Genomic DNA, 26,381 nt, shown 5'->3' with positions numbered 1-26,381 from the left:
AACCTGGAGAAGAGTCCCCTAAGCAAGCTGGTCCTGGGGCTCTGTTCACAAACACAAACACACCCCACAGTGCCCCAGGACAGCAACAAAATTAGACCCAACCAAATCATGAGAAAACAAAAAGATAATTACTTGACACATTGTAAAGAATCATAAAAAAAACAGAGCAAACTAGAATGCTATTTGGCCCTAAACAGAGAGTACACAGTGGCAGAATACCTGACCATTGTGACTGACCCAACGTTAAGAAATGCTTTGACTATGTACGGACTCAGTGAGCATAGCCTTGCTATTGAGAAAGGCCGCCGTAGGCAGACCTGGCTCTCAATAGAAGACAGGCTATGTGCAACACTGCCCACAAAATGAGGTGGAAACTGAGCTGCACTTCCTAACCTCCTGCCCAATGTATGACCATATTAGAGACACATATTTCCCTCAGATGACACAGATCCACAAAGAATTCGAAAAAACAAACCCAATTTTGATAAACTCCCATATCTACTGGGTGAAATACCACAGTGTGCCATCACAGCAGCAAGATTTGTGACCTGTTGCCACAAGAAAAGGTCAACCAGTGAAGAACAAACACCATTGTAAATACAACCCATATTTATGTTTATTTATTGAACTATTTGCACATCGTTACAACACTGTAAATATACATAGAACGACATTACAGCCTTCCCTGTAGCTCAGTTGGTAGAGCATGGTGTTTGCAACGCCATGGTTGTGGGTTTGATTCCCACGGGGGGCCAGTACAGGAAAAAAAAAAAAATATGAAATGTATGCATTACCTACTGTAAGTCGCTCTGGATAAGGTCATCTGCTAAATGACTAAAATGTAATTTGAAATGCCTTTATTCTTTTGGAACTTCTGTGAGTGTAAATTTTACTGTTCATTTTTATTGTTTATTTCACATTTGTTTATTATCTACTTCACTTGCTTTGGCGATTTTAACGTATGTTTCCCATGTCAATAAAGAACCTTGAATTGGAAATGAATTGAGAGAGAAGCAGCACTGGTCCTTGCAGTCGTTGAGATCTACACAGGAAAACAAAGATGACGTATCAGGTGTTATCTACTAGCATGTATTAAACAAGATAATCAAGATACACAGGAAAACAAAGATGATGTATCAGGGGTTATCTACTAGCATGTATTAAACAAGATAATCAAGATACACAGGAAAACAAAGATGATGTATCATGTGTTATCTACTAGCATGTATTAAGCCCCTTGAAATTGAATTAAATTGAGAGAGAAGCAGCTAGCCAGTGTTACATCTGAAACATCTACAATTCTACTTCTAGACATAACATCAAATATACAATTCAGATGTCCTCTCTTTTCCTCCTCTGTTCCTCAGTCTGCTCATTTCCACACAACTCTGCATGTTTAATACATAAAAGCCTCATGTCCAAGTATATCTTTCTCTTTCTCTTGTAAAGCATATCCAACAGCTTCTTTTCACTTTGGTATCATTACCGCTAATGCAGATGGGTATTCTGCAATATCAGTTACATTTCTACATGAGAATCATCAATCAATCAATCATTTATAAAGCCCTTTTTATATCAGCTGATATCTCAAAGTGCTTTACAGAAACCCAGCCTAAAACCCCAAACAGCAAGCAATGCAGGTGTAGAAGCACGGTGGCTAGGAAAAACTCCCTAGAAAGGCCTAAACCTAGGAAGAAACCTAGAGAGGAACCAGGCTATGAGGGGTGGCCAGTCCTCTTCTGGCTGTGCCGGGTGGAGATTATAACAGAACATGGCAAAGATGTTCAAATGTTCATAAATGACCTGCAGGGTCAAATAATAATAATCACAGTGGTTGTAGAGGGTGCAACAGGTCAGCACCTCAGGAGTAAATGTCAGTTGGCTTTTCATAGCTGATCATTGAGAGTATCTCTACCGCTCCTGCTGTCTCTAGAGAGTTGAAAACAGCAGGTCTGGGACAGGTAGCACGTCCGGTGAACAAGTCAGGGTTCCATAGCCGCAGGCAGAACAGTTGAAACTGGAGCAGCAGCACGGCCAGGTGGACTGGGGACAGCAAGGAGTCATCAGGCCAGGTAGTCCTGAGGCATGGTCCTAGGGCTCAGGTCCTTCTGAGCGAAGAGAGAAAAGAGAGAGTTAGAGAGAGCATACTTAAATTCACACAGGACACCGGATAAGACAGGAGAAATACTCCAGATATAACAGACTGGCCCTAGCCCCCCAACACATAAACTACTGCAGCATAAATACTGGAGGCTGAGACAGGAGGGGTCAGGTCCTCTGAGAGAAGAGAAAGAGAATGATACCAGAAGCTATACAAGGTAATCAGCGATGAGAGACAATCAACACAGCACATTACCTATCTATCTAGAATGGGAAAAAGGTGAAAAGATATCACCAAAGATTTCTTCTAAAAGCAAAGACATGGACAGATATGGACACTCAATAAAGACTATTTGACCTTCTTATGTCACCCATAAAACTCCAATCAGGTTCTTCAATTGGGAGTTACTTGGCCTGATGATTTCCTATTATAACTAGAGATTCAGCAATCCGCGGTAAATTAGCTGCACGACTTGCTGAGATGAAGAGAGAGAAGAACGGATGTCATATTAAATAGTTCATTATGGCTAACACACTGTCTGATATCACCCTCATTATAGCATCTGAGAGACAATTAAAGAAGAAGACGCTTCCCAAAATCTTAGTTCAACTCAAGAGACTGTTCTCTTTCTGTTTCTCTGCCGTTCTCTCTCTCTCTCTCTCCCTCCCTCTCGTTCTCTCTCTCCCTCCATCTCTCTCTCTCCCTCTCGTTCTCTCTCTCTCTCCCTCTCTCTCTCGTTCTCTCTCTCCCTCCCTCTCTCTCCCTCAGTACATATTTTCTCTCTCTCACTCTCTATTTCTCTCTCTCCAACTCACTATCTCATTCGTTTCTCTCTCTCTCCCTCTCAGTCTCATTCTCTCTGTTTCTCTCCCTCTCTCTTTGTCTTTTGCTCTCTCTCTCTCTCTCTCCACTGGGTGAAAAGTGTCATTATCGAGGAATCTGTTTATCTGTATATTTCCAGATATCTGACGTTCTATTAGATCTAAGGAGTTGACATGCTCCACATGCGCATGTCCTCCATTTCATATACGAAGCTAGGATATAGAATTTTCCAACTCCGTAAAGGATATGTGCATGTCCTCCATTTCATATACGAAGCTAGGATATAGAATATTCCAACTCCGTAAAGGGTATGTGCATGTCCTCCATTTCATATACGAAGCTAGGATATAGAATATTCCAACTCCGGAAAGGGTATGCGCATGTCTTCCATTTCATATACGATGCTAGGATATAGAATATTCCAACTCCGTAAAGGGTATGTGCATGTCCTCCATTTCATATACGATGCTAGGATATAGAATATTCCAACTCCGTAAAGGGTATGTGCATGTCCTCCATTTCATATACGAAGCTAGGATATAGAATATTCCTACTCCGGAAAGGGTATGTGTCAACAGGCTGACATATCTAAGCCTTTATACTTAGGCATGAACGAATTCACATATTTTCAGAATTGTATCATATCTGTAGTCATTACCTGATCATTTATGGATCTGTATTTTAAAAACAAAAGAGGCATAATTTCAATAGATATCCTTACATGATATGCAATATTCATCGTCACATGGCTGATCAAAAATGGGCTAAATCCGACTCATGATCAAAGTCCAGCTCCCAAATTATTTTACCTGTTCAGGTGCCCGAAAATCATTGTGCTTCTTCGGATGAAGGTGACATATCTGAGTATTCATTCAGTAGTAGGCTACACGAAACACTGTCTCTGCTAATTCTGTTATCCCCCCCCAAAAAAATGCAGCATAGAAAATCCAGTGCTCCAATCACAACACACGTTTTCCGTAAAGATGCAAACATAGGCCAGTCTTAAATGTAGTTATTTAATAGAAAGTAAAAGTTTCCCGCAATCAATGCCCTGTTCGTTACGGATGGATGGACGCAGTCCAGACCCAACGTGGCGGTAGTGTTGGTCTGTGATCCACTTCAAACTGACAATGCATAAATCATTAATACAAAATTGTGTCGATATTGCAAGAAAATATTGTGAATCTGGGCCCTGGGTGTCTGAAAGAACGATAGGCATTTAATGTTTGTGAAATTACTGAACATGTCCTCAACACTCAAATAAGCATCATAAATTGTCCTTATTTAGTGTATATCAAAATGCATATCGAGGTCCTGATATGGACCTCAGTCAAGAGCTCATGTATTGTATATGCTGAGAAAATATACTGTATAGGACTACTGTCAGTATTTGCCATCGTAGAGAGAAACTGAGATGTCCACATAGGACTATCTAATGAGTCAATATACATTTATATTTTAGTCATTTAGCAGACGCTCTTATCCAGAGCGACTTACAGTTGAGTGCATACATTTTATTACATTGTTAAATACTGGTCCCCCGTGGGAATCGAACCCACAACCCTGGCGTTGCAAGCGCCATGCTCTACCAACTGAGCTACAGTGGGACCATATACAGATTGGATTCTACAATGATTTGTGTATGAAAGAAAAATATAGATTTCAAATGATTTGCAGATGTGCGGAAAACTCAGAAATGCATTAGAATTCGTCCTTACTGTCGGCAATGTCCCTCACATGTTCATCCTCTCAGACTGAGCTGTCCACATCTCTTCAGTCTGTCTGAGGGCTAAATGGTTGGAAAATCAGCCTTTAGTTCCTAATTTTCCAACAGGAAATATGAACTTCAAGCTGCCAGGCACTGAATCAATTTACCACTCATTGTTCTGTAATATACTGCACCGTTGCCTGCTGTTCAAGTGGTTAGCAAACAGCTAGAGTTAGATGTGGTGTTGATTTGTATCTGAGCAGCCATTCTGAATATTTGCCTATAGAGATAAATAGACACAGGTGAAACTGCAGAGACTAGAACAGAGCGCTGGGGGATACCAGTAGTAAAATCACCTGGCAGAGACACAGGCCCTCTACACAGCACCTGGTAGAGACAAAGGCCCTCTACACAGGCCCTCTACACAGGCCCTGGTAGAGACACAGGCCCTCTACACAGGCCCTCTACACAGGCCCTGGTAGAGACACAGGCCCTCTACACAGCACCTCTACACAGCACCTGGTAGAGACACAGGCCCTCTACACAGGCCCTCTACACAGGCCCTGGTAGAGACACAGGCCCTTCACACAGGCCCTCTACACACCACCTGGTAGAGACACATGTCCTCTACACAGCACCTCTACACAGGCCCTGGTAGAGACACAGGCCCTCTACACAGGCCCTGGTAGAGACACAGGCCCTCTACACAGCACCTGGTAGAGACACAGGCCCTCTACACAGCACCTCCACACAGCACCTGGTAGAGACACAGGCCCTCTACACAGCACCTGGTAGAGACACAGGCCCTCTACACAGCACCTCTACACAGCACCTGGTAGAGACACAGGCCCTCTACACAGCACCTGGCAGAGACACAGGCCCTCTATTGATCACCTGGCAGAGACACAGGCCCTCTATTGATCACCTGGCAGAGACACAGGCCCTCTACACAGCACCTGGTAGAGACACAGGCCCTCTACACAGCACCTGGTAGAGACACAGGCCCTCTACACAGCACCTGGTAGAGGGTGCTGTGTAGACGTTCCGCTAGCGGAACACCACTCCAATATCCAATGATAGGGCGTGGCGCGAAAAACAAACTCCACGAAAATCCGAAAACGACCATTTTTCAAATATATGACTATTTTACACCATTTTAAAGACAAGACTCTCCTTTATCTAACCACACTGTCCGATTTCAAAAAGACTTTACAACGAAAGCAAAACATTAGATTATGTCAGGAGAGTACCCAGCCAGAAATAATCAGACACCCATTTTTCAAGCTAGCATATAATGTCACAAAAACCAAAACCACAGCTAAATGCAGCACTAACCTTTGATGATCTTCATCAGATGACACTCCTAGGACATTATGTAATACAATACATGCATGTTTTGTTCAATCAAGTTCATATTTATATAAAAAAACAGCTTTTTACATTAGCATGTGATGTTCAGAACTAGCATTCCCACCGAACACTTCCGGTGAATTTACTAAATTACTCATGATAAACGTTCACAAAAAACATAACAATTATTTTAAGAATTATAGATACAGAACTCCTTTATGCAATCGCGGTGTCCGATTTTAAAATAGCTTTTCGGTGAAAGCACATTTTGCAATATTCTGAGTAGATAGCCCGGCCATCATAGGCTAGCTATTTTGACACCCACCAAGTTTGGTACTCACCAAACTCAGATTTACTATAAGAAAAATTGGATTACCTTTGCTGTTCTTCGTCAGAATGCACTCCCAGGACTTCTACTTCAACAACAAATGTTGGTTTGGTTCCAAATAATCCATAGAAATATCCAAATAGCGGCATTTTGTTCGTGCGTTCAAGACACTATCCGAAGGGTGACGAAGGGTGACGCGCCGGCGCATTTCGTGACAAAAAATTTAAAAATATTCCATTACCGTACTTCGAAGCATGTCAAACGCTGTTTAAAATCAATTTTTATGCGATTTTTCTTGTAAAATAGCGATAATATTCTGACCGGGAGACGTTGTTTTCGTTCAAAGACTGAAAAAGTAAAATGGACTCTTCACGTGCATGCGCGCACCCGTCTCATTGTTCTCAGATCGACCACTTACCAAATGCGCTACTGTTTTTCAGCCAGAGACTGCAGAGTCATCATTCAATGTTCTGGCGCCTTCTGAGGGCCTATGGGAGCCTTAGAAAGTGTCACGTTACAGCAGAGATCCTCTGTTTTGGATAGAGATGACAAAGAAGGCCAAGAAATGGTCAGACAGGGTACTTCCTGTACAGAATCTTCTCAGGTTTTGGCCTGCCATTTGAGTTCTGTTATACTCACAGACACCATTCAAACACTTTTAGAAACTTTGGAGTGTTTTCTATCCAAAGCTACTAATTATATGCATATTCTAGTTTCTGGGCAGGAGTAATAACCAGATTAATTCGGGTACGTTGTTAATCCGGCCGTGAAAATACTGCCCACTATCCATAACAAGAAATGATCTACAGGACAGAGCAGGTTCCACGGTATTCAGCCTCAGCTATCTATATTATCTAAAGGACAGAGCAGCTTCCACGGTATACAGCCTCAGCTATCTATATTATCTACAGCAGAGCAGGTTCCACGGTATACAGCCTCAGCTATCTATATTATCTACAGGACAGAGCAGGTTCCACAGTATACAGCCTCAGCTATCTATATTATCTACAGGACAGCAGGTTCCACGGTATACAGCCTCAGCTATCTATATTATCTACAGGACAGCAGGTTCCACGGTATACAGCCTCAGCTATCTATATTATCTACAGGACAGCAGGTTCCACGGTATTCAGCCTCAGCTATCTATATTATCTACAGGACAGCGGGTTCCACGGTATACAGCCTCAGCTATCTATATTATCTACAGCAGAGCAGGTTCCACGGTATACAGCCTCAGCTATCTATATTATCTACAGGACAGCGGGTTCCACGGTATACAGCCTCAGCTATCTATATTATCTACAGGACAGCAGGTTCCACGGTATACAGCCTCAGCTATCTATATTATCTACAGGACAGCAGGTTCCACGGTATACAGCCTCAGCTATCTATATTATCTACAGGACAGCAGGTTCCACGGTATACAGCCTAAGCTATCTATATTATCTACAGGACAGAGCAGGTTCCACGGTATACAGCCTCAGCTATCTATTTTATCTACAGGACAGCATGTTCCACGGTATACAGCCTAAGCTATCTATATTATCTACAGGACAGAGCAGGTTCCACGGTATACAGCCTCAGCTATCTATATTATCTACAGGACAGCGGGTTCCACGGTATACAGCCTCAGCTATCTATATTATCTACAGGACAGAGCAGGTTCCACGGTATACAGCCTAAACACCGTAGACAGTAGGCTACATGGAGAGTGCTGTCCGTTTCAACACCATAGACTGTAGGCTACTTGGCTGTTTACTCCGTCTGCTGCTACGTTGTGTTGGTCTCTTTTTGCCTCATGTGTTCTGCTACCTCAGAGCCTCCTGGATAACCCCCTCCCTTCTCACGCTCGCTATGTGTTCCAGTACCTCAGAGCCCCCTGGGTAACCCCCTCCCTTCTCCCGCTCGCTATGTGTTCTGGTACCTCAGAGCCCCCTGGATAACCCCCTCCCTTCTCACTCTCACTATGTGTTCTGGTACCTCAGAGGCCCCTGGGTAACCCCCTCAGAGCCTCCTGCATAACCCCCTCCCTTCTCACTCTCGCTATGTGTTCCGGGATCTCCCGATTTACAAATTAAGCACTGAGTATAAATCTTGTTAGGGATAGGGTCTAGTTTCCTGAATATCCGCCTGACTGACGTGCCCAAAGTAAACTGCCTGTTACTCAGGCCCAGAAGCCAGGATGTGCGTATAATTGGTAGCATTGGGTAGAAAACCCTCTGAAGTGTCTAAAACTGTTAACATTATGTCTGAGACTATAACAGAATTGATATGGCAGGCGAAAATCCGAATCAAATCTGACCGTAAAATATATATTTTTTTGAGCTCCCTGTCTCTTATAATGGGTTCTTATTGTTTCTATATAAATCCGTCTCCCAGATTGCAATTCCTATGGCTTCCACTAGATGTCAACAGTCTTTATTAAAGGTATCAGGCTTGTTTTTTGAAAAATGAACAAGTATTTGGTGTTTTGGTAAGAAGAGCACTGGAACAATATCAGTCTTTCAACGCGCCATGGAGAGGGCACGCGCTTACTAATTCTCCTTTCCTATTGAACATACTACTTTCCGTATGAAATATTATAGTTTATTTACATTTTAGAGTACCTGAGGATTAAATAGAAATGTCATTTGACTTGTTTGGACTCCTGTGTCTTCATGTTGAACGAGTGTATTGCTGAAATCGATGACGCCAACTAAACTGAATTTTGGGATATAAAGAAGGATTTTATCTAACAAAACGACAATTCATGTTGTAGCTGGGACCATTGGGATTGCAAACAGAGGAAGATCTTCAAAAGTAAGTGATTTATTTCGCATGGTATGCTTTCGCCGTAAAGCCTTTTTGAAATCAGACAACGCAGACCAGACAAAGCAGTCAACTAAACAATGTTTTGGTTTGTTTCTAGCTTATTAGTTAAGTTAGCTTCTTAGCCAGTTCAAATATTTACCATAGCTGACAACATCTTAACTTTAGCTAATTGTTATTCATTATTACAGGACAATAAACTCAACACAAGATCATTATTTACAAGTTAATGGTGAGCTAATTACAGAAAATAGCTCATGGTTGTGAGTGTGACAAATAAAAGCGGGATATTCTACCAGAGAATTTTATAAAGTGGACACTGTCTCATTGGCCTAACGTTATATCCTAATTTGACTTTGGTGCAGGTCATGCTGTTCTTCGCATTACCGTCTCTAGTAAACAAACACTATATCAAATTAAATGTCAAAAGTTTATTCATCACATGCACAGGATATAGGTGTAAATGGTACAGTGAAATTGTTACTTGCATAGTGGAGTCTTTTGTTTAGACATGTAGCTAGCTACCTAAACAAGGAACCACAATCCCAACGGTACTACCATGCATGAATCTACAGATAATTAAAGTTAACCAAATAGGTTCAATGTTAGCTAGCTAGGCTATAACTAGTGGTGCAAATAGTTTTCTGAGATGCAAAAAATATTACTACACAGATCATACACATAACGTTAGGTAGCAAGCCTGCCAGTTAACGTTAGCTAGCTAGCTAATAGTACGCTTCAACTTGAAACGAAAACATATAATATCAGAAAATGTAGCTAGCTAGACTCTCTTACCCGTTTACACGGATGAACGTTTCTCCCTCTCTGTCACGAATGCCATGGTTACTCTTAGTTTGAAGATGTAATCCGGAGACAGGTGTTTTATACAGCCTTCTGTGTTTTCTCTTTTCGACTCCCATCTCCTGGAGTGGTTCTAAATACAGATGAATCATTAATGACAGATATTAAAACATATGAATCTCCTCTCTCCACATGTCCTTAAATGACTATGTAAATATACTAACCTTAAGTTCAACGAAAGCCTTAATGACCCTGTTATTAAAGTTCAATAATTGCAACAATTTAAAGACGGTACTGTTCATGCAGCTCTATACATTCAGTTCAGCGTCATATTATAAAGTACTATTTCGTTGTGAACAAATATTACTGACCAGGCATGCAGAAATTAAGCAAATTCTGACCCTACAAAGGTCTCTTAGATCAGCATTGCCCTTTAGTATTTACAATATTTACAATATAACAAATCATATGTACAGTTGAAGTCGGAAGTTGACATACACCTTAGCCAAATACATTTAAACTCAGTTTTTCACAATTCCTGACATTTAATCCTAGTAAAAATTTCCTGTATTTTTATTTACAATATTTACAATATAAAAAAATAAATCATATGTATATTTAGGAGTGACATCCCAAATGGAACCCTATTCCCTACACAAGTGCACTAGTTTTGACCAGAGACCTCTGTCCAAAGTAGTGCACTAAAAAGTGAATAGGGTGCAGCCATATATCATTCTCAGGTGGCCACGGGTGTTAAATAGGAGTTGACTTTAACATATCCTATTAGGCACTGTACCGCACTCAGCTGCAACAGCCAATCAGGGATCCCGAGTGTGCCTATTGGCTGATGTTGCTGAGGATGCCTTGTGCTGCTTGATGGTGGTGGTGGTGTGGGGGGGGGGGTTTATCTCATTCTCTCTCTCTCTCTCTCTCACTTCTCTTCCATCCCCATCCATTCATCTGCTGTAGTCAGCAGAATACAGGAGGAAAGGAGCAGAGTGTAGCACAGATGCGGAGCTGGTTACACAGAGCATCCTGCAGGAGAGACAAGACCTGAGCTACAGAGCGGAGAAACAGAGAGAGATAGAAAGAGAGAGAGGGAGAAACAGAGAGAGAAACAGATTAGCAGGGAGAGAATGAACGGATAGAAATACAAAGAGAAAAGGAGATATAGAGAGAGATAAAGAGAAAGAGAAAGAGAGAGAGAGAGAGAGAGAGAGAGAGAGAGAGAGAGAGAGAAAGCAGACTGTCTGCCTTAGGACTACTGCAGCTGCACTAAATCTCTTGGCTGTCACGCCAGCACTCACCGGAGGGGAGAGGAAAGAGGAGAGAGGAGAGACAGGAAAGAGGAGAGAGGAGAGAGAGGAGAGAGAAGAGAAAGGGGAGAGGAGAGAGGGAAGAGGAGAGTGAAGAGAGAGGGGAGAGGAAAGAGGAGAGAGAAGAGAGAGGAGAGAGGAAAGAGGAGAGAGAAGAGAGGATAGAGGGGAGAGAAGAGAGAGGAAAGAGGAGAGAGAAGAGAGAGGAGAGTGAAGAGAGAGGGGAGAGGAAAGAGGAGAGAGAAGAGAGAGGAGAGTGATTTCACAAAGGATTTCATTGGTACGGTATCTGGGACAAATAGCGATGGGTACCAAACAAGACCGTCTGTCACCAGATCAAACTTAAAAGGAAAACTGGAGGAAATGAAAAGTTTGTTTGGATCATCCATTGGATTGCTCCTGTCTATCTTCTCCAGAAATATTGGATTCTACCTTTCTGTTTCCTTGAGTAAAGTGAAGGAGAAGAGAGAGTGCAGGATAACCCTGTGACTGTCTGCTTCCTAAAAGATGAACCAACGATACAGTAGGAGGAGGAATTCTGAATGACTGATTTCCTACTCAGAATTTTCTAACTGACTGACTCTTTGCCCTTTGCTCTCCACTGTCCTGTCCTATCCGAGCACCCCACCCCCCCCTCTCTGCATACACTCCCACTGCTCGGCGGGACAACACACTCATGGTGGATGCTAAGGGCCGGAACATGAAATGTCTGACCTTCCTCTTGATGCTCCCAGAGTCCGTCAAGAGCAAGTCACCGAGCTCTAAGAGCTCCAAAAAGGCAGTAAACAGCGGCAGCGCTGCCGGGGGCAGTACCGGGTCCAGGCTGCCTCCGGTGTGTTACGAGATCATTACTCTGAAGAACAAGAAGAAAAAGAAGATGGCAGATATTTTCTCTAGCACTAAGAAGCAGGGTGAAGGGTCGTCCACCAACACAGTGCAGGAGTACCAACAACAGAACCTGAATAACAACAATACCGTTCAGAACTGTAACTGGCAGGGGCTGTACTCTACTATACGAGAGAGGTAGGTGACACTAACTAACTAACTCATATACCAGAGATAGGTGGAACTAACTAACTAATATACCAGAGAGATAGGTGACACTAACTAACTAACTAACTCATATACCAGAGAGATAGGTGACACTAACTAACTAACTAACTAACTCATATACCAGAGAGGTTGGTGACACTAACTAACTAACTAACTAACTCATATACCAGAGAGATAGGTGACACTAACTAACTAACTCATATACCAGAAGTAGGTGACACTAACTAACTCATATACCAGAGGTAGGTGAGACTAACTAACTAATATACCAGTGTCGTGTCTTTGGGTACCATTAAACTGAAGATAGGTTTATCAATTAACTCCCTGTAATTATTATCACGCGATTAAACGGATTAATCGTTTAATTGTAATTAACTAGGAGATCGGGGCACCAAGAAAAATATTCAGATTACAAAGTTATAATTTTCCTAATATAACTTTCCTATATTATAATATAGGCCGATTATCTTCTGGTTTGAATGGTGTATTTTACCTCTAGTCCAGTCTCATTCCAAACGTCGTAAATTGTTGTATCTGCACGAACCCAGTCTTTACTAAAATCATCCATACATCAATTGTCTTAAAATAATTTATTTACTACACTAAGTAATTAACAGAAAACATACAAACAGTAATTATCATCACAAAGGATTGGTATAGTAATGTGCCCTAATGGCTAACAAGCATGGCTGGTCTGTTAGACAATGGGTCATAAACGGTCAGCTGAGAAGTTACACAGAGTTCATTAATATTAACAATTGACAATTGAAGGCTCACTCATTCGGGAACAATTGCAATCAATATATATTTACGCTCATGTGTCGTCGGGATTCTTGTTGGAGAGTTCTGTTCTGTTGGGGAGTTCTGTCCGCGTTCTCTCGCTCTCTCTCTCTCTCTCGGTTAGAATGTATCTTTCAGAGCGACATTCATTAATGTCGTCATAGAATGGATGTTTTGTTGGTCTTTGCGTTCGATGATATAATTTACTTAGCTGCAGACTAATAATTAATATCAAAGACTTGTTCTTATTCTGTCGATATCGATAGTCTAAAAGTTAACCACGTGGTATGGTTCACTTTCAGTAGAGTACTTGGATGATAAAACCTAATGGCCATGGGGTGCAGGCCTGGTCTGTAGAAATGTAAATCAGGGGGTGTTTTATAGTGCCCATAGAACAGGCTTGTCAAATGACGCCTGGTCCTGTATGTGTCCCTGGGGGCGTGCCTATGACTGAGTTAGACTTGGTTACAGAAATACAATTCTATCACATTAACATCAGTACATAGCATCTCAATGTATTACAAATAGCTTTATCCTTATTAATACATTTTACACAACCATTATGATGCCAGTCTCATCGCTGAGGCTATTATATAAACAGTTTTATGGTAATATGGCTATATTGTCTCTTCTGAGTATCACAAAATTGTACCAAGCGGATCAGTTCGTAGCTGGAGTCTTCATCAATCTTCCATATCTTCTCCAGAACACACATGTCGCCCGGTTCTCCAATTCTATGAGTTGGAAGAATTTCCTTTGTCTCTCTATGAAACATGTGGTAGTAGATTCTCCTCTTGGAATTTTTACAACCCTGGGTTGGGGGGGAAGGTAGGTTGGGTGATGGTACAAAGGGGAGGGGGTCAACTGTCCTTCCTGTACCCAAAGAGGCCAACGTCATGACACCAGAGAGATAGGTGACACTAACTTACTAATATACTAGAGAGATAGGTGACACTAACTAACTAACTCATATACCAGAGATAGGTGACACTAACTAACTAACTCATATACCAGAGATAGGTGACACTAACTAACTAACTCATATACCAGAGATAGGTGACACTAACTAACTAACTAACTAACTCATATACCAGAGATAGGTGACACTAACTAACTAACTCATATACCAGAGATAGGTGACACTAACTAACTAACTCATATACTAGAGAGGTAGGTGGCACTAACTAACTAACTCATATACCAGAGATAGGTAACACTACCTAACTAACTCATATACTAGAGAGATAGGTGACACTAACTAACTAACTCATATACCAGAGATAGGTGACACTAACTAACTAATATACTAGAGAGATAGGTGGCACTAACTAACTCATATACCAGAGGTAGGTGACATAACTAACTAACTCATATACTAGAGAGGTAGGTGACACTAACTAACTCATATACCAGAGATAGGTGACACTAACTAACTCATATACTAGAGAGATAGGTGACACTAACTAACTAACTAATATACGAGAGAGATAGGTGACACTAACTAACTAACTCATATACTAGAGAGATAGGTGACACTAACTAACTAACTCATATACCAGAGTTAGGTGACACTAACTAACTAACTAACTAACTAACTAACTAACTAACTAACTAACTAACTAACTCATATACTAGAGAGATAGGTGACACTAACTAACTGACTCATATACCAGAGATAGGTGACACTAACTAACTAACTCATATACCAGAGATAGGTGACACTAACTAACTAATATACTAGAGAGATAGGTGACACTAACTAACTAACTAATATACTAGAGAGATAGGTGACACTAACTAACTAATATACTAGAGAGATAGGTGACACTAACTAACTAACTAACTCATATACTAGAGAGATAGGTGACACTAACTAACTAACTCATATACGAGAGAGATAGGTGACACTAACTAACTAACTAACTCATATACTAGAGAGATAGGTGACACTAACTAACTAACTCATATACCAGAAATAGGTGACACTAACTAACTAATATACTAGAGAGGTAGGTGACACTAACTAACTCATATTCACTAGCTTCTTGGAGTGTAGCACCTCACCATTTGGATCTTGACACTTTGCTGTTCTGGGTCAGGTCCCAGGCTGGGCAGAAACCAGGTGTCACATCCTGACCATAGTAAGTGGTTATTTTCTATGGTAGAGTAGGTCAGGGCGTGACAGGGGATGTTTGTCTGTTTTTTGTATTTCTAAGTTCAGTTTCTAGTTTTGTATTTCTAGGTTGTTTTTTGTTTGGCATGACCTCCAATTAGAGACACCCGGTTGTCGTTGTCTCTAATTGGAGGTCATATTTAAGTTGATGTTTGTCCCGCTTGTTTTTTGTGGGTGATTATATTTTGTGAGTAGTGTTTGTTCCTCCTGCATCACAGTTTGTTGTTTTGTCTTTCAGTTTATTTTTCACAGTTTAATAAATATGTGGAACAAAACAGACGCTACATTTTGGTCCGATCATTCAAACAGCCGTGACAGAATCACCCATCGTGAAAGTACCAAGCAGCGTGAGAGAAGGTACCTGGAGTCGTGGACGTGGGAAGAAATCCTGGATGGAAAGGGACCCTGGAGCCAGGTTGGGGAGTATCGTCGCCCGAAGGAGGAATTAGAGGAAGCCAAGAGGGAGCGACGATATTGTGAGGCGCTGTATCCTCCAATAGGCAAGGCGGAGGTTTTTTGGGGGGGGCATACGGGGAGTTTGTCGAGGTCAGGGGGAGCCCTGACCTAACTTCCGGGCGTTTCGGAGAGAGCCATGTAGTAAACCGGAGCCAGTCAGGGAGTCAAGCGCGGAGCTCGACGCTAGATTCCGGAGAGAGGTACTGGCGGAAAGGACACTGCGGAGCGGGCGTGCAGAGGGGCGAGCAATGCAGTATGGTGTGATGCGCACTATGTTGCCCATACGCACTCACAGTCCGGTGCGGTCGGTACAAGCTCCTCAACGTTTCCGTGCGAGAGTTGGCCTGGCAGCCAGGAAGAAGTGCGCCGGCTCAACGTATCTGGTCTCCAGTGCGGCTTTTCGGCCCAGGATATCCTGCACCTGCTCTACGTACGGTACCCCCCATTCCCCAGCACAGCCCAGTTCGACCTGTGCCAGCGCTCCGCCCTTGCCGGGCTAGAGCCAGCATCGAGCCAGGACGGGTTGTGCTAGCCCTAAGCACCAGACGTCCAGTAAGCCTCCATGGCCCAGTACGTCCGGTGCCTGCTCCGCACACTCTTCCTCCAGTGCGCCCCACTATCCCAGGCAGCCCGGAGCCTCCAGCGATGCTCCTCAGCCCGGAGCCCCCAGCGACGCTCCTCAGCCAGGAGCCTCCAGCGACGCTCCTCAGCCCGGAGCCCCCAGCGACGCTCCTCAGCCCGGAGCCTCCAGCGACGCTACTCAGCCCGGAGCCTCCAGCGACGGACATACAGAAGCGGGGGGATCAGAGGGTGGTGGGGGTACTACGCCCGGAACCAGAGCCGCCGCCATAGACATTAGTCACCCATTCTACCCTCCCTTTGTGTTTAGGTTTATTCATACCATAACGTAACCTCAGCATCTTCTAGAACAGAGACCAGGGAATCATACTGTAACGTAACCTCAGCATCTTCTAGAACAGAGACCAGGGAATCATACTGTAACGGAACCTCAGCATCTTCTAGAACAGAGACCAGGGAATCATACTGTAACGTAACCTCAGTATCTTCTAGAACAGAGACCAGGGAATCATACTGGCCTGAATGCCAAGCCTCAGGTCTGGAGGAAACCTTGCACCATCCCTACGGTGAAGCATGGTGGTGGCAGCATCGTGCTGTGGGGATGTTTTTCAGCAATGGGGACCGGGAGACTAGTCAAGATCGAGGGAAAGAGGAACGGAGCAAAGTACTGAGAGATCCTTGGTGAAAACCTGCTCCAGAGCGCTCAGGACATCAGACTGGAGCTAAGGTTTACCTTCCAACGGGACAACGATCCTAAGCACACAGCCAAGACAATGCAGGAGTGGCTTTGGGAAACAAGCCTCTGCCCAGCCATTTGCAAACATTTCTGAAAGCCAGTTTTCGCCTTGTCATTATGGAGTATTGTGCTTAGATTGATGAGGGAAAAAAACGATTTAATACATTTTAGAATAAGTTTGTAACGTAACAAAAATGTGGAAAAAGTCAAGGGGTCTGAATACTTTCTGAATGCACTGTATTTACAACTGCAACAGTGATGAATGGGGGGAGGTTAGCTCATCTGGTAGAGTGGCATTGATGACCGTGCTTTCTTTTTGTAATCTATGATCGTTCGGAGCCCTGGAACACACGCCTTGTGTTCGACCCCGCTGAATTGCATATTTGTACTGTTTAACCAAACTATTGCCTCGGTTACCTTTCCCTGTTTATAAACAGCATCTCTCTCTTCAGTTTTCTACAAGGCTGCTATCAATCCACGATTTTTGATTTGTTTTGAAAGATACTATCGGTAACACGTCTTCTATAAAAAAAATGTTAATCCGGTGACTGAGTCGGCGTATTCATTGACATTATCTTCAGAGGCGACACGGGAACATATTCCAGTCCACGTGATCAAAACCGTTTCTGAAGTGTGAATTCTGATTGGTCGGACCAATGCTGTACAGACTTGATCACTGGAACTTCCCTCTTGAGTCTTTGTTTGTAGGCGGGGAGAAGCAAGATGGAGTCGTGGTCAGATTTTACGAAAGGAGGACGGGAGAGGAGCTTATACCCATGTCGAAAGGTGTGCAACATTGGTAAAGGGTAGAATTTCTACGAGTTAGACAGTTGATGTGTTGGTAATCATTTGGGAGCATGGTTCTGAAATTACTTTTGTTAAAGTCCCCCGCAACAATGAACGCTGCCTCCGAGAATGTGGTCTCCAGTTTGTGGCAACGTCACAGGATGCCACCTTTCCAAGTCAGTTTGTCAAAGTTCTGCCCTGCTAGAGCTGCCCCGGTCAACTGTAAGTGCTGTTTTTGTGAAGTGAAAATGTCTAGGAGCAACAACGGCTCAGTTGCGAAAGTGGTAGGCCACACAAGCTCACAGAATGGGACTGCTGAGTGCTGAAGCGCGTGGCGTGTAAATATCGTCTGTCCTGAGTTGCAACACTCACTACCGAGGTCTGCATCTGAAAGCAACGTTAGCACAACAGCTGTGCGTCGGGAGCTTCATGCATTAGGTTTCCGTGGCCGAGAAGCCGCATACAAAACTAAGATCACCATGCGCAATGCCAAGCGTTGGCTGGAGTGGAGTAAAGCTCACCTCCATTGGACTCTGGAGCAGTGGAAACGTGTTCTCTGGAGTGATGAGTCACGCTTCACCATCTGGCAACCGAATCTGGGTTTGGTGGATGCCAAGATAATGCTAACTGCCCCAATGCATAGTGCCAACTGTAAAGTTTGGTGGAGCAGGAATAATGGTCTGGGGCTATTTGTCATGGTTCGGGCTAGGCCCCTTTGTTCCAGTGAAGGGAAATCTTAACGCTACAGCATAAAATGACATTACAGACGATTTTATGCTTACAACTTTGAAGCAACAGTTTTGAGATGGCCCTTTTTTCAACCCCATTTCTCAACTTTGGTATGAATAGGAACACCAACTCTGCCCGTTCTCACTAATGCTCTTGTAGCTGAATAGAATCTAGTGACCTAGTGGAAAGCCTTCCTAGAAGAGTGGAGGATGTTACAGCAGCAAAGGGCAGATCAACTCCATATTAATACCAATGATTTTGGAATGAGATGTTGGATGGGCAGGTGTCCACATACTGTTGGTCATGTAGTGTATTAGTGTATGAGAGTTACTCTTAGCATAGACCACAGGTGAAGTACTTTGATTTTCCTCTGGTCTGTTTTTCAGAAACTCTGTGATGTTCAACAATGAGTTGATGGCCGACGTTCACTTCGTAGTGGGACAGACAGGAGGGACTCAGCGACTTCCAGGACACAGGGTAAGTGTAACCAGCGGGGATTGAACCCTTCTCCTGATCGGCACGGTCCAACGGTGATATTTGAGATTAAGGTAGGGATAATGTATCACTAGAGCATGATTTCAAATAACCTCCGCGACATAAGACCTTTTACCTAACTGTCCTCCGCGACATAAGACTTTTATCTAACTGTCCTCCGCGACATAAGACTTTTATCTAACTGTCCTCCGCGACATAAGACTTTTATCTAACTGTCCTCCGCTACATAAGACTTTTACCTAACTGTCCTCCGCGACATAAGACTTTTACCTAACTGTCCTCCGCGACATAAGACTTTTAACTAACTGTCCTCCGCTACATAAGACTTTTACCTAACTGTCCTCCATGACATAAGACTTTTACCTAACTGTCCTCCGCTACATAAGACTTTTACCTAACTGTCCTCCGCGACATAAGACTTTTACCTAACTGTCCTCCGCGACATAAGACTTTTACCTAACTGTCCTCCGCGACATAAGACTTTTACCTAACTGTCCTCCGCTACATAAGACTTTTACCTAACTGTCCTCCGTTACATAAGACGTTTACCTAACTGTCCTCCGCGACATAAGACTTTTACCTAACTGTCCTCCGCTACATAAGACTTTTACCTAACTGTCCTCCGCTACATAAGACTTTTACCTAACTGTCCTCCGCTACATAAGACTTTTAACTAACTGTCCTCCGTTACATAAGACTTTTACCTAACTGTCCTCCGCGACATAAGTCTTTTACCTAACTGTCCTCCGCTACATAAGACTTTTACCTAACTGTCCTCCGCTACATAAGCCTTTTACCTAACTGTCCTCCGATACAGAAGACTTTTACCTAACTGTCCTCCGCGACATAAGACTTTTACCTAACTGTCCTCCGCTACATAAGACTTTTACCTAACTGTCCTCCGCGAACTGTCCTCCGCGACATAAGACTTTTACCTAACTGTCCTCCGCGACATAAGACTTTTACCTAACTGTCTCACCAGTGATCCAGAGGACAATAAAAATAACAACTAATCATAACTAATTTACCCAGAGCTGGTTCTTTGTATCATTACTGTTAGTATCATTACTGTTAGTATTATTACTGTTAGTATTATTACATCTGTTGGATACTGTTTAGAGAGACTACATCATCATCATCATCATCATCCAGTTCTGTCTCACCATCTGTTCTCTCTCTCCAACAGTATGTTCTGTCTCACCATCTCTTCTCTCTCTCCAACAGTATGTTCTCGCTGTTGGCAGTTCGGTGTTCCATGCCATGTTTTATGGAGAGCTTGCGGAAAACAAGGATGAAATCCGGATTCCGGACATGGAGCCTGCAGCATTCCTGGCAATGTTGAAGTAAGGAAGAAGTCCTCTCGTCTTCTTACCTCCATATATTTCTCCTGTTCAACTCCCTTTTTTTGCAGTACATTAATCAATCATCAAATAACAAGAGTCAAATCAAAAATAACTGACAAAAAAAATAAAAACGTATAATTGTAATTATTATTCTAATAACCACCCCTCTACCTGTACCCAGGTACATCTACTGTGATGAGATAGACCTGAGTGCTGACACAGTGCTGGCTACGCTGTACACGGCTAAAAAGTACATTGTGCCCCACCTGGTCAGAGCCTGCGTTAACTTTCTGGAGACTAGCCTTTCAGCCAAGAACGCCTGCGTCCTGCTGTCACAGAGCTGTTTGTTTGAGGAGCCCAAGTTGACGCAGCGTTGCTGGGAGGTGAGAAACCTTTGTGAATCTTGTATTGACAAGGAGGCGGTGAGAAACCTTTGTGAATAATGTATCGATAAGGAGGTAGTTTTACTTCTGACAGCATTTATTGGAAAGAAGATGGGTCACAATAATATAGTAGTAGTTTCAGGAACATCTTTCCTGAGATGTTACATTGGTGTAACGGCTGTCGGGAGAGAGAGTAGACCAAGGTGCAGCGGAGTTAGTGTTCATCATCGCATTTAATAACAGAAAGAACACTATACGAAACAACACAAGAAAACCGACAGCCAAACAGTCCTGTCAGGTGCAAAACACTAACAGAAACAATTACCCACAAAACCCCAACGGAAAAACAGGCACTTATGTGTGACTCCCAATCAGCAACAACACTCTACAGCTGTGCCTGATTGGAAGCCACACGGCCAAAATCAATGAAACAAACCAACATAGAAAAATGCACATAGAACGCCCACCCAATGTAACACCCTGGCCTAACCAAAATAAAGAACAAAAACCCTTCTCTATGGCCAGGGCGTTACAATAGGGCATACTACATTATGGGTACTGCTTATAATTATGGGTACTGCTTATAATGCTACTAATATACGGTAAATAAAAATATTAAATCAAAATGCAACAATTTTAAAGATGACTTGAGTTACAGTTCATATAAAGAAATCAGTCAATTGAAATAAATGAATTAGGCTGAAATCTATGGATATCACATGACTGGGAATACAGATATGCATCTGTTGGTCGGGGCGTGGATCAGAAAACCAGTCAGTATCTGGTGTGACCATTTGCCTCATGCAGCGAGACACATCTCCTTCACATAGAGTTAATCAGGCTGTTGATTGTGGCCTGTGGAATGTTGTCCAACTCCTCTTCAATGGCTGTGTGAAGTTACTGGATATTGGCTGGAACTGGAACATGCTGTCGTACACGTCGATCCAGAGCATCCCAAACATGCTCAATCAGTGACATGTCTGGTGAGTATGCAGGCCTTGGAAGAAGTAGGACGTTTTCAGCTCCCAGGAATTGTGTACAGATCCTTGCGACATGACGCTGTGCATTATCATGCTGAAACATGAGGTGTTGGGGGTGGCTGAATGGCACGACAATGGGCCTCAGGATCTCATCACGGTATCTCTGTGCATTCAAATTGCCATCGATAAAATGCAATTGTGCTTGTTGTTTTATTTTTTTTTACATGTATTAACCCCTTATTTTTGGTTCTAAACAGTCTCCATATATACTTCCATAACTTTTTTCAACTGGTACCGGGGGACCATCAGGCGAGTCTCGGGGGACCTTCAGTCGAGTCTCGGGGGACCTTCAGACGAGTCTCGGGGGACCTTCAGACGAGTCTCGGGGATCTTCAGGCGAGTCTCGGGGGACCTTCAGACGAGTCTCGGGGGACCTTCAGACGAGTCTAGGGGGACCTTCAGACGAGTCTAGGGGGACCTTCAGACGAGTCTCGGGGGACCATCAGACGAGTCTCGGAGGACCTTCAGATGAGTCTCGGGGGACCATCAGACGAGTCTCGGGGGACCATCAGACGAGTCTCTGGGGACCTTCAGACGAGTCTCAGGGGACCTTCAGACGAGTCTCGGGGGACCTTCAGACGAGTCTCGGGGGACCTTCAGACGAGTCTCGGGGGACCTTCAGACGAGTCTAGGGGGACCTTCAGACGAGTCTCGGGGGACCATCAGACGAGTCTCGGGGGACCTTCAGACGAGTCTCGGGGGAACTTCAGACGAGTCTCGGGGGACCTTCAGACGAGTCTCGGGGGACCTTCAGACGAGTCTCGGGGGACCATCAGACGAGTCTCGGGGGACCTTCAGACGAGTCTCGGGGGACCTTCAGACGAGTCTCGGGGGACTTTCAGACGAGTCTAGGGGGACCTTCAGACGAGTCTCGGGGGACCTTCAGATGAGTCTCGGGGGAACTTCAGACGAGTCTCGGGGGACCTTCAGACGAGTCTCGGGGGACCTTCAGACGAGTCTCGGGGGACCATCAGACGAGTCTCGGGGGACCTTCAGACGAGTCTCGGGGGACCTTCAGACGAGTCTTGGGGGACCTTCAGGCGAGTCTTGTGAGGCCTGTGGGAGTCCTAAAACAAAACAACAATATGTGCGTGGTCGTGAGAGTCTTATCTTTCCACAGAGGGCTCATATTGATATTAGTATGTAGCCCAAACTGTTTGGACGCTACAGACAGAAGTTGGCTGATTGGCTGTACCGACTTAAGACGAGTCCCAAGACACTTGTTGGGGTCGTAGGGCAAAACGGAGAACAAACCGTTCGGACGCTACAGATGATTTTATGAGGAGACCGCTTTTAGGGACTCATGGTCTGACAAACACTACTCTATCTCTGTAACCTTTCACCACAGATATGGACTGATGCAGTGGACAGAGACGCATCAAGCTCTAGCTTCATTTGCAAAATAGATTTCCTCGGTGGTGCAAACATCAACCTTAGGGGGTTAATCTTGATATATTTAATCAGCTTCTTGATATGCCACATCTGTCAGGTGGATGGATTATCCTGGCAAAGGAGAAATGCTCACTAACAGGGATGGAAACAAGTTTGTGCACAACATTTTAGAAAAATAAGCTTTTTGTACATATGGAACATTTCTGGTATCTTTTATTTCATCTTATAAAACATGGGACCATCACTTTACATGTTGTGTTTTTATTTTTGATCATTGATATTTTGGGCTAAAATTCGTTTATCACTGATGTTGTCTGTTATCTTGAATTTGACCAGTGTGTTGTCTTTGCATGTTGAAGAAAGATGCGGCCAAAAAACGCATCTGAAGCCTACAGATTATTCATTCTGCCCATCCTCATCCCACCAGGTGATTGATGCCCAGGCAGAGCTGGCCCTGCGGTCGGAGGGTTTCACTGACATCGACTCCCAGACACTAGAGAGTATCCTCCAGAGAGAGACCCTCAACGCCAAGGAGGAGGTGGTGTTCGAGGCAGCTCTGAGCTGGGCCGAGGCAGAGTGTCAGAGACAGGACCTCACCACCTCCATAGACAACAAACGCAAGGTACTACTAACAGGATTACAGCAACAATGACAGTAACTAGCAACACAACATTTTAGCCATTATGGCAAGAGGTTGACGAGGTTGCTAGGTGTTGGGTGAAGGTCACTACGTTATCTTATGAAAGTAGTTATTGATGATATCTTATGCTGATCTATGATATTCTGGCATGTTTGTATGGCTCCTCAGTTTCTAGTGTGTTAAGTATTTAGGGTTTACTAGGTGTGGTTTTAATATATGCAGTTGAAGTCAGAAGTTTACATACACTTAGGTTGTAGTCATTAAAACTTGTTTTTTAACCACTCCACAAATTTCTTGTTAACAAACTATAGTTTTGGCAAGTCGGTTAAGGACATCTACTTTGTGTATGACACAAGTAATTTTTCCAACAATTGTTTACAGACAGATTATTTCACTTATAATTCACTGTATCACAATTCCAGTGGGTCAGAAGTTTACATACACTAAGTTGACTGTGCCTTTAAATAGAAAATTATGTCATGGCTTTAGAAGCTTCTGATAGGCTAATTGACATCATTTGAGTCAATTGGAGGTGTACCTGTGGATGTATTTCAAGGCCTACCTTCAAACTCATTGCCTCTTTGCTTGACATCATCGGAAAATCTAAAGAAATCAGCCAAGACCTCAGAAAATAAATAGTAGACCTCCACAAGTCTGGTTCATCCTTGGGAGCAATTTCCAAATGCCTGAAGGTACCACCTTCATCTGTACAAACAATTTGTGTGGGCAGAACTGAAAAAGCGTGTGCGAGCAAGGAGGCCTACAAACCTGATTCAGTTAAACCAGCTCTGTCAGGAGGAATGGGCCAAAGTTCACCAAACTTATTGTGGGAAGCTTGTGGAAGGCTACCCGAAACTTTTGACCCAAGTTAAACAATTTAAAAGCAATGGTACTAAATACTAATGTAAACTTCTGACCCACTGGGAATGTGATGAAAGAAATAAAAGCTGAAATAAATCATTCTCTCTACTATTATTCTGACATTTCACATTCTTAAAATAAAGTGGTGATCCTAACTGACCTAAAACGGGGAATTTTTACTAGGATTAAATGTCAGAAATTGTGAAAAACTGAGTTTAAATGTATTTGGCTAAGGTGTATGTAAACTTCCGACTTCAACTGTATATATATTTTTGAATGAATGAATCAACTATCTTTCTCTTTTAGGTGCTGGGCAAGGCCGTATTCCTCATCCGCATCCCTACCATGACATTGGACGACTTTGCCAATGGTGCCGCTCAATCAGGCGTCCTGACCCTGAACGAAACCAACGACATCTTTCTGTGGTACACCGCTGCCAAGAAACCGGACCTCCAGTTCGCCAGCCAACCACGGAAGGGCCTGTCTCCTCAGCAATGCCACCGTTTCCAGTCCTGTGCCTACCGGAGCAACCAGTGGCGCTACCGGGGACGCTGTGACAGCATTCAGTTCACCGTGGACAAACGCATCTTCATCGCCGGGTTCGGCCTCTACGGCTCCAGCTGCGGATCGGCGGAGTACTCGGCTAAGATTGAGCTCAAACGCCAGGGCCTTCTCCTAGGACAGAACCTGAGTAAATACTTCTCTGACGGTTCTAGCAACACGTTCCCTGTGTGGTTTGAGTACCCCGTGCAGATAGAACCGGATATGTTCTACACGGCCAGCGTGGTGCTGGATGGGAGCGAGTTGAGTTACTTTGGACAGGAAGGCATGACGGAGGTGCAGTGTGGGAAGGTGACGTTTCAGTTCCAGTGTTCGTCAGACAGTACCAATGGAACCGGAGTCCAAGGGGGACAGATACCTGAACTCATCTTCTACACATAAAGAAACCTAATGCCTAATGTAACCATCCACATGTCTGGTTCCGCGTCCACTCACCTCCTTGGAAAAGTATCCCATGAACATGTGCGAACGGGAGCGGAACGTTCAATATTGCAACATTTCGTTTGAGTGGCCTTGTGCGGAAGAGAAAGATATGAATTATAGACCACGTCATTAGTTTGGCAGTAAAATGACCTCGGTGAAATGTAATTAATATTTTTCATAATTGCATAATTAATTAACATTATTTTTTTTAAAAACCTGCTGAAAATCCAGGGTTTGTATGTCAAATGGTGTTGTGATATTTCCGTCTTCTGTGATGTGTATAAATTGTAATATGCAAATTCAAAATGTAATGGATTTCAACTCGATATCTGACATGATACAGGTGTCTTCTTTTTTTCAGCCCATAACCATGTCTGTGAGGTGTATACTTTTGTAGATATGTTTACTGCTACCAATAAATACTCTGTGTGACCCTGTTTTAGCCCACCGCACAAAAATGTTTTAAGGATGGTCAAAATGTCTGCTGACTGAGAATGGATTTAGTTTCTAGGTTTATTTTTTTACTTTATTTGCAAGTGCTGGAAGTCTTTATGATAGTGGACCCATTACTGTCTTGGACAGATATTTTCTTTGTACATTGTGTCAATATTATTTGGATTTCTCTCTTTCTGTACGTGCGAAACAACAGATATAGAAATTGTGAATTCGAAAAACGCGTAATTGAGGATTCTGTTTTGGTGCTGTTGGTCCCCCATT

At 43.4% G+C, this 26,381-nt stretch overlaps 1 protein-coding gene and 1 non-coding gene across 2 annotated transcripts; one reads left to right on the top strand and one right to left on the bottom strand.

The window, feature by feature from the left end:
- Positions 1 to 4,457: 4,457 nt before the first annotated feature.
- trnaa-ugc (transfer RNA alanine (anticodon UGC)) lies at positions 4,458 to 4,532 on the bottom strand. The gene has a single exon. It is a non-coding gene; the product is annotated as a tRNA-Ala (tRNA).
- A 6,933-nt stretch (positions 4,533 to 11,465) lies between these two features.
- LOC115201766 (BTB/POZ domain-containing protein 3-like) lies at positions 11,466 to 25,813 on the top strand. The gene is made up of 6 exons (XM_029765654.1): positions 11,466 to 12,257; positions 18,913 to 19,003; positions 20,246 to 20,364; positions 20,546 to 20,747; positions 23,607 to 23,801; positions 24,987 to 25,813. The coding sequence occupies exons 1-6, from the start codon at positions 11,911 to 11,913 to the stop codon at positions 25,620 to 25,622; spliced, it is 1,590 nt and encodes a 529-aa protein (XP_029621514.1). The 5' UTR covers positions 11,466 to 11,910; the 3' UTR covers positions 25,623 to 25,813.
- The last annotated feature ends 568 nt before the right edge of the window (positions 25,814 to 26,381 follow it).

Source organism: Salmo trutta, chromosome 10, assembly GCF_901001165.1.
Source record: "Salmo trutta chromosome 10, fSalTru1.1, whole genome shotgun sequence".
NCBI lineage: Eukaryota > Metazoa > Chordata > Actinopteri > Salmoniformes > Salmonidae > Salmo > Salmo trutta.
The sequence above is the reverse complement of the archived record's forward strand: the minus strand, read 5'-3'. Positions and strand labels throughout refer to the sequence as shown.

Bases quoted from the DNA above. Each gene is read 5' to 3' on its own strand.
- LOC115201766 (XM_029765654.1), top strand. From the start codon at position 11,911: ATGGTGGATGCTAAGGGCCGGAACATGAAATGTCTGACCTTCCTCTTG. The intron at 19,004-20,245 runs GTAAGTGTAACC...TCTCTCCAACAG, and splicing joins AGCGACTTCCAGGACACAGG to TATGTTCTCGCTGTTGGCAG. The intron at 23,802-24,986 runs GTACTACTAACA...TTTCTCTTTTAG, and splicing joins CCATAGACAACAAACGCAAG to GTGCTGGGCAAGGCCGTATT.